The sequence below is a fragment of the Tympanuchus pallidicinctus genome, unplaced genomic scaffold (genome assembly GCF_026119805.1).
Source record: "Tympanuchus pallidicinctus isolate F22 unplaced genomic scaffold, pur_lepc_1.0 scaffold3, whole genome shotgun sequence".
Classification (NCBI taxonomy): domain Eukaryota; kingdom Metazoa; phylum Chordata; class Aves; order Galliformes; family Phasianidae; genus Tympanuchus; species Tympanuchus pallidicinctus.
Genome location: NW_026294747.1, coordinates 35,508,873 through 35,523,534, shown reverse-complemented (window position 1 = coordinate 35,523,534; position 14,662 = coordinate 35,508,873). Strand labels below are relative to the sequence as shown.

General features: G+C 33.7%; 1 protein-coding gene across 16 annotated transcripts in view; it reads left to right on the top strand.

Moving 5' to 3' along the window:
• RALGAPA1 (Ral GTPase activating protein catalytic subunit alpha 1) overlaps window positions 1-14,662 on the top strand; it is a 113,761-nt gene that overhangs the window by 24,364 nt on the left and 74,735 nt on the right. For 10 of the 16 annotated variants that reach the window (XM_052696821.1, XM_052696816.1, XM_052696817.1 and 7 more), the window contains exons 11-17: window positions 946-1,137; window positions 1,636-1,773; window positions 3,676-3,824; window positions 4,961-5,090; window positions 5,795-6,032; window positions 7,641-7,802; window positions 12,073-12,213. In XM_052696821.1, coding sequence (XP_052552781.1) covers window positions 946-1,137; window positions 1,636-1,773; window positions 3,676-3,824; window positions 4,961-5,090; window positions 5,795-6,032; window positions 7,641-7,802; window positions 12,073-12,213 — 1,150 coding nt within the window. The remainder of the gene's footprint in view (window positions 1-945; window positions 1,138-1,635; window positions 1,774-3,675; window positions 3,825-4,960; window positions 5,091-5,794; window positions 6,033-7,640; window positions 7,803-12,072; window positions 12,214-14,662) is intronic. The other 6 variants (XM_052696820.1, XM_052696822.1, XM_052696826.1 and 3 more) reach the window with 1 other exon arrangement.

Here is a 14,662-nt window from a genome sequence, read left to right as displayed (position 1 = left end):
GTGTGATATTCATATGACATCCATTTCTGGAGAGAGAATATCTTGTTTTTGTCATGTGGGTATGCCTTGAAAGCATGGTCAGTGAGTTTTCAACATTCACACTATAGACTCCATAAAACTATGTGCTAGTGTAGTTTATCTGTTTGTTTTTTTTAATACTACTTGGTCATTATAGTCTTTGATAAATGCAGTTAGTTGAAGTCTGACTAATATTAACAGTTCCTGATCTCTGACTATTCATTACAGGCACAGCAGTTACATAAAACATCCTGGAGAGGGCAGAAATCAGCCGTCACACTGACTCAAAAACATGATTTTTTTAAAACAATAATTCTGAAGTCTTTTCAGTGAATCATTAGTTTTAAGGCTACTACTCTGAATCTCTTTTAGGTAAAAGTAAGATAAATGACTATGAGTAATGAATGTTGCTTCCATTTTCATTAGCAGTTTAGAACTGATTTAATGCTACTCTTCCAAGTGCTTTAAATGGAAGGTATTGTAGAAGAAACTTCTACCATTTGTTTTGCATGCTTTTGATGAGTATTTAGGCTTTAATTTCAGCAGTCCAGACACTGAATAGATCCACCTGTGTAGATTCTCATGTCTATCTTTTTTGCAGAGAAGCTTTCAAGTTTTCTTGATAAAGCATTTTCTTTACCATCTGTCTGCACACTCTCACATTACAGATGAAGAAAGTGAGCAAACATTTAGGCTTGTGAGAAATTTCCTAGTCAAGATCCTACAATGGTTGTACTTTATTTTCTCTTATCCCTTAGAGCTTACCTATTATAAAGCAGTGCTTAAGTGAGTTTGAAGTTTATCCTGATGCTTTATGCACTTTGCACCTAAAAATGTTCAGCTCTAGATATAGCTTGAAGCCATGCCTTTTTAGCCATTTTTCCAGTATTGTAACTGGGTTTTATTGGTTTCTTTTTCTACTCCCAGGCATTTCTGTTGCCAATATGCGAAGCAGCTGCCATGAGGAAAGTGGTAAAGGTATATCAGGAATGGATTCAGCAAGAAGATAAGCCTTTATTTATGAAAGAATCTGAAGAAGTAATGCAGTGTGCAACTGTAGATTGTGATGAAAATGTTGTAGACCGCAATTCATCAGAGAAAGCAAAAGAAAGAGAAGAGGTAAAATATTGTTGACTGCTCTTTCTGCGCCTTTTGCATAGTGGGCAGAGGCTGAGACCAAGTGGGCTTATTCAACAGATTATATGTGGTTGGTTTAATGTTGAAGCATCTGTTGGGGGAATGAAGCAATGATAATTAAACAGTGTGTATGGGTGGTACCAGTTTGCTCTATTATCTGCAATTTTTTAATGTGTTTAGTTCAGTTTTAAAAAAACATAGTTTTATAATCTGGTTTCAAGATATGGTTTGTAAAATAATAAAATATACAAGCTTTCAGCTGAATACAAGTTATATACAAATAAACGTGTGATGAAAATAGCAAGTATTTAACCAGGTACTTGAAAATAATTCCTACAAGCCTTTTAAAACATGATGTTGTCTTTAAGATACGTATTAAACTTCTGTCTACTATTTATTATTGCATAATTTTTCTTTACTGTAAAACAAAAATACCTGTCAAAAAATCAATGTGAACTTTAAGGGCAAAATATTTTTCAGGAAAAAGCTATGAACTGCAGTCATGTTAGGAACTCAAACTGGGCAAGAAATGGCTGTTACCAAGAGACTTTGCATAAACTATCTGAGATTGATACGGAAGAGCAAAATGTACGAGCTGGAATGCAGTCAGTATTACAGGTATGAAATAGGCTTGATATTTAATTTTCATCTTAAAAGTAAAACTCATGATGTCAGCACGTAAAGAATGGAATAAAGTATTCCTACAAAGGATTCCCATGCTCTTTCAAAGCATCTCTCAGTTTTTCTAATTATTTTAAATATAATCAGGAGTTTTTAGGGTTTTTGAAATGCATTTATGAGCATGTAAAATATGTTCATTTTATGTATAATATGTACATGTACAAACTCACAGAAGTGTGTGCATGACTTCAACCTTCATAATATTCTTCTATCTGGAAGAAAATTGATTCTAAACAAAACATCCATTGCTACTCTGTTGTTTCCAATTACAACATAAATGACCATCTTAATTAAGATTTCTGCAGCTTGAAGGATTTCCTAAAAAAGGATTTCCTATAATGCTGTTAAATATAAAAATAAACTTTGTAACTGAAACAAATTTTATATTCAAACATAACAATTTAACCTTCTTAATCTTTGCATATGTAAGTATGCATGCAATATGTAGAATATGTATGAAATGCTTCTAAGGGAAGAAAGAAGTGTCTCTCTCAATTTGAATTAATATTTAAGTTTACATATCTGTGAATGGTTGGGAGGTCCTCCGTATTGATGTTTTTTAGACAAAGGATCATTCGAACAGCAAATATCTTTTTTAGCTTCAAAGATTTATAAGATGCCAGACTCGAGGCATACTGCCTCAGTACAGTGTCTGAATTTGAGAGGTTTCCAGACCTGGAACCATGTTTGCCTTTTCTGAATCAGTTATCAAAGACTTGTCTATTGAATTTTCTTCCTGTTTCTAGGCTTATTTCTAGGCCCTTAGAGACTTTCATTCTGAAAGCCTTAATTCACTGTCCATTGACATCAGTGCAAAACTGTCATTGACTTTTAAAAACGTTGAATCATTCAGCCTTAAGAAGGCTTGATCACCAGAAATAGTGTCTGAGCTGCAAAAGTCTTTGCTAGATTTTTTTTTTCTTTTTGTAAATATACGTTACTACCATTTTTCATCCCAAGAATGTTGTTGTGTTAAGCAATAATACACTAAAGAGCACTTGAGAGGACAGAATTATTTTCCATCTTTACAATTAGTGTTTTAGCCAGTAATTATCGGCTTCTGTGAAAAATACAAATGTTGATTTAAAAAGAAAAAGAAAAAAAAAAACAAAACGAAAACAAAACCAACCTGGAAAAAAAGTTAAAACAGATATTTAAGGCCTAATAATATATATATCTGTTTTTTTTATCTTGTTGGTGCTTAATGCTCACATAATATCATTCCACTACACAAGGAGCAAAACATAGTCAAAGCAATTCTTAATGTCATTGACTGTTTTTCATTTACTTCTGCATATTATGAGAATTATATCCTTTTAGCTCTGAGCATACAGACTTGAATTCTGTTAACTCCAGTATGTATTTTGGCAAGCTTCCTAATGTAAATATCTAGGAAGTGGTATTTGTGAACAGTCAATCTTGACAGCAGTTAATCATGGTAGCATTTACTGTTTATATGGGACTATTTCAAGTAGTTTAGCATGTGTTATACCAGTCCGTTACTGGCTTGCAGGGGAGCTTTTATGCTTAAAGAAGCAGTAGACTTCTTTACTGGCACATTTTGTCCATTATATTAAACAATCTGATTGAGTAATTTATTGTACCACGTATCTAGGAGAACAAAGATATATTAATGTTTTTATAGAAAAAAACATTAAAATTAATATCTTGTTTTATTATCAAATCAAACTTACATGTATTTGAATATATACTTCTGAATGTATATGCAGCCAATTTTGTTAATCATGGATTTTGTCTTTCTCGATTACTATTAGCAGAATTGTTGAAAATATCAGAGTGCTTCAAGCTCGTTACACTTTTTTTTTTTTTAACCTGCAGGTTTTTATAATAAATTCTTCAAACATATTCTTTCTTGAGCCTGCAAATGAAATTAAAACTCTGTTGGATGAACATACTGATATGTGTAAACGGATTCTTAATATCTACCGTCACATGGTAGTTCAAGTTACTATGGACAAGAAGACCTGGTAAAATGCTGTTGTTTTTATCTTAAATTATTATTGCATAAGATAAATGCGAAAGTGTTCTTGGCAGTAAACACAATAGGATGGTAGTGACTGTGTCAGTTAGATTCTCTAAATCAGTAAATGCATGAACTTTAACAATCTCCAGCAACTTTCCATAGAGAAATTGGTGAGCTCCTCTGCTAAAACCAGTAGTCATTGCTAGCTAGTTTGAGACGGCTTAGCCTCAATGAAAAAAGAAATAAGCTATGGGCTAGAAAAAAGAAAAAAGAAATAAGAAATTGACTACTATTAAGTAGCTAGTGATGGCTTGTTTTTTTGCAGGAATTTTTTCTCGTGTATGAGAGTACTAAGTATGAAGTCATGTATGAAGCTTCACAGTCTGATTTGAAAATAGACAAAAATACTCAGTAAAGTCTGGATAATTATTATAATGAGATGTGGGTTGCTCTAAAGCTGAAATTAATTGCAAATGAAGAAGTTTGTGCAAGAGTCCATTTACTGTTTAACAGTGTTGTTCCATTCCAGCGTTTAAGTTGCGTAGCAGGAGCAAGGGACCCTCTTACAAGTCATCTACATTATTTCCTCCTCTCTGTTAAATAACTGTCTCTAATGAGGTAATATATTGCCACCATTCTCTATTGCAAGGAGGCAGTAACAAGGGGATGTCAAATGGCTGATTTATTCCATTTTAACTTGACTTGCATTCAGTCTCTCAATAGTATCTCCTGGGTAAGTACCCTGTACATCACGTAAAATTCGTCTCCCCTTGTGAGGAAACAAGTAATCACCAATGGGGAATTAGGAAAAGCAACAGAAAACAGATCCCACTGAGTTGCTATTTTCTTTCTCAGTATCATTTTAAAGAAGTGACTCTAGACTGTGATGACAGAGATTCTGTGTCACACAAAATAACGAATGAAGCTTTATTTATGATAATGTTACATTGCCCAAACCTGTCATTTATACAGAAAAAAAGACCATTAACTTACAATTTCATTAATTTCTTCTACAATAATCAAGTTAGGCTGTTTGCAGTGTATTTGAGAAAATCAAGCTCAGATATTATCTTTAGAAGTATCTTGGTATATACAGAAATATAACAAAGTACTGACTTTAAATTTAACATTGCTTTGCAGGGAACAAATGCTACTTGTGTTGCTCAGAGTTACTGAATCTGTGCTGAAAACACCACCCCAAACTTTCTTGCAGTATCAAGGAAGAAAAAACTCCACTTTAGCAGGAAGACTTGCGGGACCTCTTTTCCAGGCAATTAAACCATAAACTCAATTTAGTTAATTCAGTTTAATTTTAACCAAGACACGTCAACTACTGTTGACTGATTTGTCATCTTAAGTCATTGATTGTCCAGATAATGTGAATGGCATGGGTTAAGCATCTGGCTGTATCTCATACTGTCTAAAGTTAATGGCGTTCTAATAATAGTTCTCAAGTGAAATTAAAAATAAATGCATTTCATTAGTTAACTGGTAATTTTATTCCAATTCTCTTGCAAACTAAAATTTTAGCTCAGGTCAGCACAGTCTTCTGTGCTATCTATGCCTATTGAACTGATCTTTGTATTCCTTTATATAAGCTGTAATAGATGATTTCAAACTTCATATTTGCAAACTGTTGTTATGATGCCTTCTCTATAAATCTATAATGTCCTCAGATTCTTTAGAAGGCGAAAAAGACAGTAGAGTTACAAATGTGATGAGAACTAATTGAGAATAGTCTTTAAACGGTCTGTCAAAACTTGTAAAATATGGTAAGATCTTACAGAAGTTAAACCAGTTGCTCCTGTATTTAAATCAAAAGCACATGTTAGTTGATTATTCATGAAAAGTCTGTAAGTAATGATGAGGAAATGAACACAGAAATAATGGCAGTTAGATACTTCTTTTTAAGCAGTAATGTTTGATTATTGTCATCTTTTATTAATAGGTCAACATTTCTCATTTTACTCTTAGACTCTTATAGTAGCTTGGATCAAAGCAAATCTGAATGTGTACATCTCTCGAGAACTTTGGGATGACTTACTGTCTGTCATGTCATCACTGACATACTGGGAAGAGCTGGCCACTGAGTGGTCACTGACAATGGAGACCCTAACTAAAGTGTTAGCCAGAAACCTGTACAGTCTGGACCTCAGTGACCTGCCATTGGATAAGTTAAGTGAGCAGAAACAGAAAAAACACAAAGGCAAAGGTAAGACAACACTGCATCATAAGAATCTGAGCAGAACTAATGAGATGTTAGATCATCAGAACTCTAGTCCAGTGTTTTCAGGATACAGTTAGGCCTCTCTATCACCTAAAATAACCTGATTTCTATAAAATAAAGCTGCTTTTTCTAACCAGCACAAAATGCTACCACAAATGTGCAGTCCAGCAAATAGGCTCATAAGAATTTAATTCTTGAAGGTGTGTAGAATTAAACAAAAAATTTTATGCTGCCATGGGTTATACCTTTCTACTGTTATCAAAACAATTAAATAGCTGAGTCCGCAATTGTAGTGCCTTGAAATTAGTGAAGATTACGTGTCTGGTGACAATTAAGTGGGTAGAAAGTAGCTATTGCAAATGTAACTGGAACATTGATCCTGAAATCTTCCGAATGTTGAATAAAGGTGAAATGTTAGATGAATGTAGTTTTGGAGCAATAACTCACTGCAAAATCATGGTGAAGATTGGTTTTGTCAAAGTGACTGACTGTTGAGGTGAAAGTATGCTAGTGCCATATTAATGGTATCTGTTTTTAAGCTGATTCCTCTATGATGTAGAAAAAAACATGTGGGACAAAACATAGGGAGACAGGTAGCTACTTACTGATATTGGTACCATTGAGACAGGAAATCTGTCCTTTTGCATAGAGTGCTGAATTGACATCGGCAAAACCTGGATTCTATTCCCAGGTTAGAAACTGAATATCTGCATGTCACCATGAGAAATGATTTCTGCCTTGCTTTAGTTATCTGTAAAACAAGGGGAATACTGATCTTCTTTAAAAAGAGCTTTGAGATCTAATAGCAAGAGGCAGAATTACATGTAAGATGAGTAATAAGGATGGAGAAAAAGTATGGTTTTAATCTACTTTTTAATCTCTGTATTCTGATTGATGTGATTCTTCATTCAAACCCGAGGGAAGGTACTCACTACTTACTTACTGAGTGAGAAATAATCAGTGCCCTATTTTAAAGAGAATGTTGCTATAAGCTGTTTGTAGTGAAGACATTTCACGTCTCATTCCTCATCTTGGGCACAGACATTTCACACTTTCATTTTATTCTTCTGCTACATGACAGCTGAACAAACTTACTTTTTCTTCAGTTGACCTTGAGAGTTTGTTCCAGACCATAAATTTTTGTTTGCCTGTACTGTATAGATTTTTTTCTTTTGACCGTAAGACAGTTTAAAAAACAAGTATGATGTTGGATAAGACTGTGTATTGCATTTTGAATATAGTTTTTAAAAATATTTTGAACTGTCTGCATCACCCATACAGAGCCACTTGAGAAGAGTTTATGCTAACTTTCAGTAGCATAAACCACTTTTTCTGTGATTTTGGGCTCGTTTGATCAGAAAAGAAAATCACAATAGCATAATAGCACCAGTGCTTCTAAAACAGTTGCAGGATCCCTCAGTTAATGCTGAGTGGGCTTAGAGATACTTATAAATAGTAATTTGCTGTTTTAGCTTTTAACATTATGCTAGCTCCAGTAATTTATTCTATCCAACTTTAAATCTGTCTGAAAGAGCACAACTCTCTGGTGATGCTAGCATAGAAGTGTATAAATTTGCAATTCTGTTTTTGTAGGAGTTGGGCATGAATTCCCCAAGTCTTCAGTGGATAAGTCCTTTTCTAGAGGCTGGAGCCGTGATCAGCCTGGACAGGCGCCAATGAGACAACGGAGTGCTACAACCACTGGATCTCCAGGAACTGAAAAGGCAAGAAGCATAGTGCGGCAGAAAACTGTTGGTATGTATCTGTAAGTGCTGATATAAGCGACATTTGAAAGGGGAAAAGGAATTAATAATTGACTTTGTAGCTACACAGTTAATTTTTTTCCAGAGAAGTACACTTTCTTAAATAACTAGTTGAAGATGTAAGTGTAAATTGTGCAGTCTTGCATGTTTTGAGGGCAGCTGAATAGCTTGTTACTACAATTGCAGTTACTGTAAATGAAAGTAATGCACATATGGTTTAATTTTGAATAAGTTGATTGCATGCTTAGCCTACATTAGAAAAATAATACAGTTGTAAGTGTGTGAAAAAGAAATGCTGGAAAAGCTGGAATGGTTTGAGCATTGCTGTGGATAAGTGGCTCTTTAAGTCTGCGTTTTCCTAAATAGTGCACAAAATAGGTTAAATATTTTCCAACTGCAGAAAAAAAAGTGCAAGAAATACATACGTATCTGCATTGTTCATAAAACCTGTTTTCTTTTACTGTACCCAGAATCTTGTGTTAATGATAGATTGGTGCAAATGTGTGCAGTTCACTCTTTCTGAAGTGACTTACTTCACAATTTCGTTACTTGCAGATACTCTTTAGTTAGAAATGAGTGATGCTAGACAGTGCTTTAGGTGGATCACTCAAAAGAAGACTCATTTACATCTGTATGATTTGAGCGCAATGTCTTATTGAACTGGACTTCTAATTTCTTTGTTCTCTTATTTCATCTTGCGGATCTCAGTGCTATCCATTATGTGAAAGAAGGTTATACTCTCTTCGCTTTTTCATTTAAAATAACATTTAAAGGACTATCTTATGCTTTTTCATTATCTCTGTAATAGTAGTTGCTTCAGTCATGATGCATTTTTCTTCACTGATACTTCTTGGGAGCAGGTACAATCTGACAATTTAGGAAGCAGGAATGCATATTAATAGTTGAATATACATTCAGTTATGTTCGCTTTTCAGAAATTAACATTATTTTGTCACAAAGAAAAGATGTTTTTTGTTTTTTTTAATCACAGATTATTTTGCCAACATTTCTATTTGAACATCTAAAGAAATTTTCTTACTCCATTTTTACATTTTGTTTACTGGTAGCTTCTGAAGTCTTCTATTTGGGTGGCAGAGCTGATTAGTTGTAAACACTACTCCAAAAATGTGTATTTCCTGTATTCAGATGCTACACAGCTTTTCCTTTATTTCATACTGACAGCTCTAGCTTGACTCAGCAGTTTTCCTTACAAATCACAAATACTTTAAATGTAATTTCTGCTTCTCTGTAAATAGTCTGTGATTGATTTTTGCAATGTTTTTCTCTTTAAGTCTTAATTGTCTTAACAAGGTAAAGCTCATGCTGAAATTTTTCCCTCTCATATTGTTATTTCAGATGTTCTGTAAGAAGGTTATGCCACTTGATCAGTTTTATAAAGGTTTTGTTTTGCTTCTATTTGAAAGATGACTATTCATATGATGTTAGCCCTGAAATCATTGAGTTTATCTAATCAAGCTATGTACTGACCTCATAAGTAGCAAACTAATCTAATTTTAGTTTCACTGTACTTTAGCTTCCTGCATTTGGTTCCTTGTCTACTTACATATTTGATATTAATAAGCCAAGTCTGTACTGTTATAACCAGTTAAAATTTCAAATCTATTTATTTTGTAGTACACCACTTGTGGACAAGCATCTCAGTATTGGTAGGATAATTTTAAAAGATTAAAAGCCCTGACAAAGTTGCCATCTCTAGAGTCACAAACTCTTCAGGTTTTAAGCTGTTGATGAAGCATATACTACAACAGCATATGCCTTTCTTATTGTCTCAGGTCTGCTAAGAGTCCTGTTAAGGTGCTTCCTAGCTTGTACCAGTTAAAACAGGGGTGCATGTTAAAAAAAACTGGCTGATAGTGACAGTAAGTGAAATTTTCTGTATAGCACTTTGTTGGTCAGGTTGTCTCCTTCAATTTAATAGTAATGCCACAAGCAAAACCTGGAACTGAGACAGATCTTGGATGTGTTGCATGTTAACTGACATATAGTATATTTCCTGTGATTGTGAGTAATATACTCTTGATATCTGAGTAGGGGAGATGTGCATGTTGAATATTTTATGGTAAGAGAAAGCTGGGGTTTCTTTTTCGTCTGTTTTTTGTTGTACACATTTTGTGTACGTCTGCAAACCTTTATTTTTCGAGCCATCCTCATGCCAGCGCACATCTATGGCTGCACCAAGTTTGTGTGTATGTGGTGTACTCAAACAAAAATCACAGCTTTTCTGATATGCAGCGTGTACATTTTTAGCCTGAACTTATGTAAAGTAATTTTTAGTAAAGGGCCTTTAAATGTGATGTGCATATGGGTTGAAAAATCTTTTTAGGCCGTGATATGGAATTTGTAGTGTAGGCAGCAGATTGTAGTCCAATAAAAATATCAGGACAGAAAGAATTTAGGATTCCATTCCTCTGCTTTTTTTCTGTAGACAATAGTGGAAGGTTTTAAAGCAACAAATACCTAGTTCACATTCTGGTCTCAAATCTGCTTCTACTCAGCTAATTAATTGATACAACACATCTTATTTAAAATAAATATTCAGGGAGATCACATTTTACAGCATCTCAGAATAATTTTCCTTTTAACTATCTCTAAAATTTCCTTCTTCCAAACAGTCAATGAGAAGCCCTGTCCTAGCTCTTACTAGAATCAACATAAAATGGTGGGAAAGATTCAGTCAAATTATAGGGAACACTTCTTTTTAATGATTTGCATTCAACATGGTATTCAATCTCAAAAGTTTGGTCTGTTTTCTAAGTAACTTGATATTTTTTTCCCTTTCCTAGATTCATTTAAAAATGCATAATGATGAATACAGCTAACTATTGCTGTATTCTGAGTTTTAATGCTGTATCTCTTAAAGAGAAGTTACAACTGTACAGGTAGTTGTTTGTTTGTTTGTTTTTTTAAAAAGTTGCTTTCTGTCTTATGAGCTTAAGTGAATGGCTTCATTCTTAAAACATTCATCTTTCTGAATTTTTTTTTCCAAACTGATGTTAAGATTCTGCTTAAGGTTGCTGCATTTGTCAGATGTGTTTTCTGCTCCATATATGTTGGCCTGCTCAAGTTATCTTCTTGTTGCTGTGTTAGGGAAGTTCTCTAACCTGATTTATAAGTGTGATGTGCTCAAGTTTTTCTGCACTCCATTCTGTTCTTATGATTTCCGTATAGATCAGAAGCACTGAAATTTCAGAGGGTATATTCCATATTGTTTTGAAATTATGCAAAGAAAAGTTCAAAGACTACCTAAATACTGTGCTGACAGTGTTTAAGATGCACTGAATTTTCCTTAAAATAAGCTAATCAACAACAACTTTAGCATAAGTTCTCAAATTTGCAACTATGTGAAAAGGAAACTGCTTGAAACTATTAATATTACTTTCTGAAGAACTTTTGCTATACTTTGAGATTGAATGCGGTATCAGTTCTTGTGATATCTTACTCTGACAAATGAAAACAAGTGTAATAAATTTTCACTTCATATCTATTGGAAAAGCTATACGTCTAATCTTGATCCTATGACTACAATTCTTATTTAAGTTTTCTTTCTATAGGGACCATTGGCAGAAGGGCAGATACAAAAACGGTTAATTAGGATTAGTTAGCAAGATTTATTTGATATCTAGAAAAATAAGAATGTAACACTTTATGTTGACCAACAATTTCATTTCAATATCTTAATTTTTAATGCACAAACATGCTGTATTGTATTGGAAGTTTCTCCACATACAGTTGCTTATTTTCTTTTCGCATTTTTGAATCTCTTTCTGAGAATCTTGAATTAAAGACTATGGTTCAGGTAAAATTTAGATATACTTGTCTTGAGTAATCCAAAGGAAAGTAGAAAAATATAAATGTAGAATAAGTTGTTTTTCTTTTAAAAAATCTAAATTTCTGAGTGCTTGTGGAGTGGATTAAACTTTGATTTTTCAACCCTTGATGCAGTAGGAAAAAACTGTTAATTAGTTTTTTGGTTTTCGAATGCAAAATCTCTGTAATAGTCATAATAAAGGCATTGTTACTGCTTTACATAAAAATTAAAAACTCAAAATGTCTTATGTGTCCACTGATTTTTTTCTTTCTTACAGCTCTGCCAATATCTGCCGTGCTGAAATGTTTTAATTTTTAAATTTTCTTCCTTTTTATCTTTGTTTTCTCTGTTGCTGCTTTTTCTGTGACACAAGCCTTTCATTATAGTCACTCTTCTTTTTTCCTTCCCCACTTCTTTCTTTTCCTTTTTAAAGCCATGAGAAGCCGATCCATTGGTGAATGTGCTCTGCCATCGGCCTATATACGCAGTGCTAAAAGTGCTCCTGTTCTGATCCATACTTCCAAACCCTTCTTGCCTGATATTGTTCTCACTCCCCTTTCTGATGAGCTTTCAGGTAGTGCCACCTCTGCTAATTTCTGCACCCCCTTTATCACTTTTTTAAACCTTCTGCTTTCAAATTCTGCAAAATAGTTAATTTTTTTTGAAAGTAAAAATACTTGGGGGATGGGGGGGAGAGGGGAAGAGATTAAGAATGAATATTTGGAGTTATGTAAAATATCATGCTATTTTTTCCAATTCATTCTGGAACTGTTAGAAGTTAGTGCTGTGCCAATGTTTACTATCATAAAAAATAAAACAAGAGGAATATCTTGCTTTTGTAATTATTTGGTAAGCAGTAATACAACTTCTGTCTATCAGAGAGTACAGCTAATCTGAAGATTTTGTCATTAGTTAGGGAGGAAAAGGAGGAAGTTTTAGTTTGACTTGCCGTTTACATCTTTCTTCTTACATTCTTGATTTCAGTTCTGGATGTTGTGTGGCCAGCCATGATAATAATGTAATTTAGTTCCCATGAAAAAAAAATGTATGAAGTATATGGTATCATTTAATATGCTTTACAGAATGCCTGATTTTATTAATATATAAAAATATTATGTGTATATACACAGTATTGGATTCTGAGGTGCTGTGATTCGGTTTGGTTTTCCAAATCATGTGTCTTTACAGATTCATAATTTTCTGTAATGTTGTATTTGGCCCACAGGATGATTAGCTAGAATTCTTTACAGTAGTTTTCTTTGGATAATTTTCTTTCAGCAAATAGATAAAGACAGTTAGGATTAGCTCGTATGAAATGTTACAGATAATATTGTCTTTTTTTTTCTTGTACTCCAGCTATTGGGTAGAAATCAGTAAAGTGTAAGGCTGACTGTTATATTATGCCTTTGTCTCAATGAATAAAAAAACAAAATTGCATTGGGAAGGCTGCATACAAATAGGACTTAGTACATTTTTGTAAATCAGATATGTTCTATTTTTTTTTCCACTTCTCACCTGCCTCTATTACCCAAAGAAGTATCACGAACTGTATGTTGAAAATTGTACTTTATTGTGTACTGCCAGAATGTGCATGTATTTTAGCATACATGTCTCCCACCTAATGCTGAAAAGCTGCTTTTTCTTTCCATCTTCAAGCAGAAAAATAGGAGGATAGATTGGTGTAGGGAAAGTTGCAATCAATTGAGATTAGCTGGAACTGCCAATTTCAGTTTCTTCCTTACTCCAGCTTATTAGGAAGCAGATAGTATTTCTTCCAGATATGTGCACTGTTAAAGATACACTCCTCTGCAGCAACAATTGTAATGTGTTTGGTAAAAACTCTAGGAATTGTTAGAGTCCCATTTTGACTGCAACTAGTGTGCAGGTGTGAGCTCTGATTTCCAAGGAGGCTGTTAATTTGGATTTTAAAACATTATCTATATTTTCATTGCTGATACTACAGTAACTATGTATTTCCTTAATTTCTTCTGTTTTACAAAAATGAATTTTCTACTGGCACAAGCACTACATGTTCATATGAAAATCTTTGTGTACTTGTATGTGCTATTCACACATACATGAGTGCCTATTAAGTAATACTGGATCAATGTTGAAATAAATCTAGCTGAATTTATTTCAATGTGTGGAGCTGCTTGGCATGCTTTTAGAGTTCTCCATCCAGTAATTTTTAACATCCTAGAAAATCATAATCACTGCATGCTTGCCTAGTATGCAATCCTTAGGCTGACTAAAGTGGAGTTGATGAAACTTGAAAGATGCATATTGAGGCTCAGGATGAGATGACTTTATCATATTAATTTCATCAATAGTATTATTATACGAGTTTTAGATGCATCCTGTGATCTCAGGTGCTGCTTTCATTAAAACCTATTTCTTCAAGCTACACAGAAACTATTTAAGAATAATCCATGCTAATAATCCATGCCTAAATCAGTTAAAGAATCTGAAATATTAATTCAAGCTAAAGAGGACACCCTTTGTGTCAGAGGGTGCTAGTCTGTATAGTCAGTAATAAGCTGAATAGGAATATTGTTGAAAAATTTGCTGTTGATAAAAGCTGAAGAGAAAGGAAAGGGTTAATAAATTATGCACTATACAGCTATTTTCAGTTCATGTTTGTTTTCTGAAAGAGCTTGTATGTCTACTCTCTTTTTCACCATAGACTTCTATCTCTTGTCTAATAGCTGCTCTACTGTTCAGTAAACTTTGAATCAGGTCAAACTTAATTTTCGAATTGGAGTTTCTTTGAAAAATTGAACTTTTCATCTTGTTTCAACACACATGTTAAGTGCAAATATATCTGATTCCTCCGGGTTATGTGCTTTGCTCAGAAGGAAATTATGACAAAATTCAGCTTCAGCTCTGACTTTCTCAGAAAATTGTGAGCACTTCAAAATGGCCATTTAAGGTGACTTCGGATTATCATAATGTTGAAATACATGCTGACGTCTATGAAGTAATCATCTGAAATATTTTAAAATCAATTCAACATAATTTCTTTG